Source organism: Copidosoma floridanum, unplaced genomic scaffold (genome assembly GCF_036245765.1).
Source record: "Copidosoma floridanum isolate Cflo_tuat_1 unplaced genomic scaffold, Cflo_Japanese_pri ptg000013l, whole genome shotgun sequence".
Taxonomy (NCBI): Eukaryota; Metazoa; Arthropoda; class Insecta; order Hymenoptera; family Encyrtidae; genus Copidosoma; species Copidosoma floridanum.
In genome coordinates this window covers 7,655,088-7,659,208 of record NW_028321890.1, presented here as the reverse complement: position 1 = coordinate 7,659,208, position 4,121 = coordinate 7,655,088, and the positions used below count along the sequence as shown (strand labels likewise).

At 40.7% G+C, this 4,121-nt stretch overlaps 1 protein-coding gene across 1 annotated transcript; it reads left to right on the top strand.

Annotated features, from left to right (window-relative positions):
- Positions 1 to 213: 213 nt before the first annotated feature.
- LOC149374825 (uncharacterized) lies at positions 214 to 2,001 on the top strand. The gene is made up of 4 exons (XM_089590650.1): positions 214 to 334; positions 656 to 1,036; positions 1,445 to 1,726; positions 1,772 to 2,001. The coding sequence occupies exons 1-4, from the start codon at positions 214 to 216 to the stop codon at positions 1,999 to 2,001; spliced, it is 1,014 nt and encodes a 337-aa protein (XP_089446776.1).
- Positions 2,002 to 4,121: the final 2,120 nt, after the last annotated feature.

The following is a 4,121-nucleotide window of genomic DNA, read 5'->3' as shown; positions in this document are numbered from 1 at the left end:
ATTGACAGCCAGGTGACGGCACTGAAGCGGTTACTCTCCCTTGAGAGGAAACTTGAAAGAGACACAGAATATGCTAAAACATATTGTGCAGAAATGCGCAGATTCATCACTCAAGGGTATGCTTCTCGCGTCAACGAAGGAAACGACTGACCCCGGGTAAGGTACTTGCCGCACTTTGGCGTCGTTAGTGTTACAACGCACAAGTCACTACGTATGGACAGACTCGCGAACGGTACTGCATTGGCTAAACGAGTACCCACGCACGCGACATTCATTCGTGTTCCACCGATTAGGAGAGATAAGCGAGCGTACACGGGATGCGACGTGGAACTGGGTACCCACTTAATTAAACCCCGCAGATATTGCTACTCGTGGAACTCCGGGAGAGCCGGACTCTTAGAACGCATGGTTCACGGGGCCAGAGTTTAAAAAAAAAAAAACGAAGAAGCGTGGCCAGAGCGAACACTGCTATCGTCGAATGAGGAACGCACAATAGACAGCTTAGAGAAACGATCCGAGCGAGTATGCGCAACAACCTTGAAGGTGTTTGATGTGCCTCTGACTGCCAGATGTTTAGGTTGGCGCGGCCTATTGACCGTCGCTTGACGACTCCAAAAATGCTTATATCGATGGTCCAAACGACCTTCAACCGTAGAACTACTCGCCGAAAAGCATCTGGCGGAAGAGTATGTCATTCGAACGACGCGAGCCGATAGCTTCGGGAAAGAGATAGAGGCCATCCGAGCCGAGAGGAAGTTGCGTCGTGGCAGTAGACTAGGGCCTTTCTCACCATTTATAGACGAGCAGGGAATGCTTCGGCTTCAGGGTCGAGTCACTAAGATTTGTGATGTGGAGTACAATTTCGTCCCGATCGTCCTCGATGGTAGGCACCCAATGATTCGGTTATTAATTCGTGACTATCACCAGCGATATCTCCACGCTAATCACGAGACGGTAGTCAACGAGCTCTTACAAAAATATCACATCCTAGGCGTGCGCCCCGCGTTGAAGGCCATCTGCAACCGGTGCCTTACGTGTAAAATCCGACAAGTGCAACCTTAAACACCCTTAATGTCCTCTTTGCCCGAAGCGCGCTTAGCCTTTCATAAGCGACCCTTCACCTATTATGGTGTCGACTACTTTGGGCCGTTATACGTCAAAATAGGACGAAGTCGAGTCAAAAGATAAAGCGTGTTATTCACGAGTCTCACCACGCGGGCAGTGCATCTTGGACTCGCCCATAACTTAACGGCCGTGTCCACTATCATGGCGTTGCAACGCCTAGCGTCACGCCGTGGGGCACCATCATTCCTATATAGCGATAATGGTACGAATTTCCGCGGGTCATGTTCTGAACTAACGAAAGAAGTGTCCCAAGTCGACAAGACAAAACAACACGCCTACGCGCTCGCAAACGGAATCACTTAACACTTTAACCCTCCAGATGCACCCCATATGGGCGGCACTTGGGAAAGGCTCATGCGGTCCGCGAAAGCCGCCTTAGAAGCGATACTGGACATAAAAGTTACGTTCAACGAGGTATTGTACACAGCGTTGACCGAGGCTGAGCACGTGATCAACTCACGACCACTTACGCATGTTTCGGTTAATCCAAACAACTGCGAAGCTCTCTCTCCCAACCATTTTCTTATCGGCTCGTCGTCAGGCGAAATGTGGCTTGGCACGCTCGACTTACGACAACTTTGCTCGAGGCGGGATTGGAAGCGTTCGCAGATTTTGGCCAATAATTTCTGGCAATGATGGTTACAAGAGTATGTGCCGTCCCTCCAAGCGCGCGCGAAGTGGACAGATTACACGGAGTCCATACAAGTTGGTGACGTAGTCATGATCGCGGATGCGCAAGCTGCTCGAAACTTCTGGCGCCACGGAACCGTAGTGGAAACCTTTCAAGGGAAGGATGACGTTATCCGAGCCGCCTCAGTACGAACGAGCACGGGCGAGTTCATGCGAGTGGTGTACAAATTGATTCCTTTGTATTGAGATGAAGTAAAAAATTAAGCGAATTTTGTACTGGGGGGGAGAGATGTTGGCGACGGACGTGCATAGCAGAAGCGTCACCCGAGTAACTATGTACGTACGACGCGAAGTCGAGCCTTGAGCGCATGAGAAGACTCGAGGGCTAGTGTTGTAAAGGAAGAAACGCTGAACAAGCCATCGCGCGGGGAAGCAGGACTCACTCTGACACAAGAGTCGCTTTTGTGGTCGTCAAGCCAATGTTGTCATAGACCTCGTGGAGCCCACTCCTGTAGTGAAGGTCGCCAGAGAGCTCGGGCCTATGTTGAAGGTCCCGAGCCGTCAGGCTGCGAGACTGCTCCTTGTTGGCACGCGGGCGCGGATGTGTAGCGTTCCTGCCTACATCGAGTAATTGTGTATGGAACCGAACATGTCATGTACGCGAGACCACGTTTGGTACGAGAGAGACTTCAAAGAGAAATTCATTGTTAGTATCCAAATGCCGTGAATGTTGGCTATAGTGTCAATTCGAATCTCCCTCGTGACCAACTGATCTCCAATTAGTATGTAGAGTTTAAATAAGCGGGATGCTCTGGAAGAGTCGCGACATGCACAGAGACATCTATTGTACGCAACTAGAACTTAGAAAGTAGAAGGGGAAACCGGAACCGTAAGCGTAGAGGGTGCGACGGCGTAGAGGCAGTTGCGAACCGACTATTGAGCAAGAAGGTGCGTAGATGTTAATCTTAGTGAAAAGTACTTTGTAACCCTTGAAAATAGAATACAACCATTAATCTCAGTCTCGTCTTTGTTTTCTTATCCTTTTATTGTACCTTTCAATGATGATGTTAATGATTATGACGATGATAATGATGTTGATGACAATGATAAACATGATGACGATGATTATGACAATAGTAATGTTTATAGTAATAATAATGATAATAATAATAATAATATTAAAAATTTTGATAACAATGGTATTAATTATAAAATCAATGAAATCGATCAAAGTACTAATAATATTTATGATAATATAGATGCTTATGGTGTTGATTATGGTGATAATAATAATAATAATAATAATAATAATGATTATAATAATGATGACGTTGATAATAGTTATGATGTCTATGATAATAATAATATTAATGTTAATAATGATAATGTAAATGATAATGATAATGACGCTGATGATGATAATAATAATGATGATGATGACGATAACAATAATAATGATGACGACGATGACATTGATATTGATAATTATTAGGGTTATAACTATAATGATAAAGATGTCGCAGATACTGTTTTTGAGAACAACGATTATGACAATGGATATTATGATGATAGTAGTAGTAGGAATACAAGTAATAATTACAATAGTTATTATAATAGTAGTAGTAATAATGGTTATAAAGATAATGATAATGATAATAATAATAATAATTACAACGATTATAATGATTATGATAATGATTATGTTTACAAGGATGACAATAATTAAAATATTAATTATTATAATAATGACGATAATTATATTATTGACAATGACAGTAACATCGATATGATTAATGATTACAATACTTAGTCTAATGGTAAAGATGTTAGAGATAATGTTGATTATTAGAACAAAAAAAAATGCTAACAAAAGTTAGTCAGATCATGATAATGATAACAAAGATAATAATTGGAATGATATTTTTTATGATAACGACAATGTTAATACTAACGATAATAATAAACGGGATAATGATGATGATGACGATAATTTTTATGATTATCATAATCTTGATAATGATAATGATAATGATAACGATAATGATAATGATGATAATAATAATGATATTGATAATGATAATGATGATCATGATGATGATGATGATGATGATAATAATAATAATCATGTAGATGATATTGATAATAATAATGATGATAATTTTGACAATAATGATATTGATAATAAAAATAATAAGAGTATTTATAATGAGAAAAATAATAATGGTGATGATTATAATGGGGACAAAGATGATGATGATAATGATAAAGTTCATGAAAACAGTAGAGATTATGACGATAATAATGATAATCATTATAACTATAATGTTGCTTCTTATAATAATGATGATGATAATAATGATAATTAT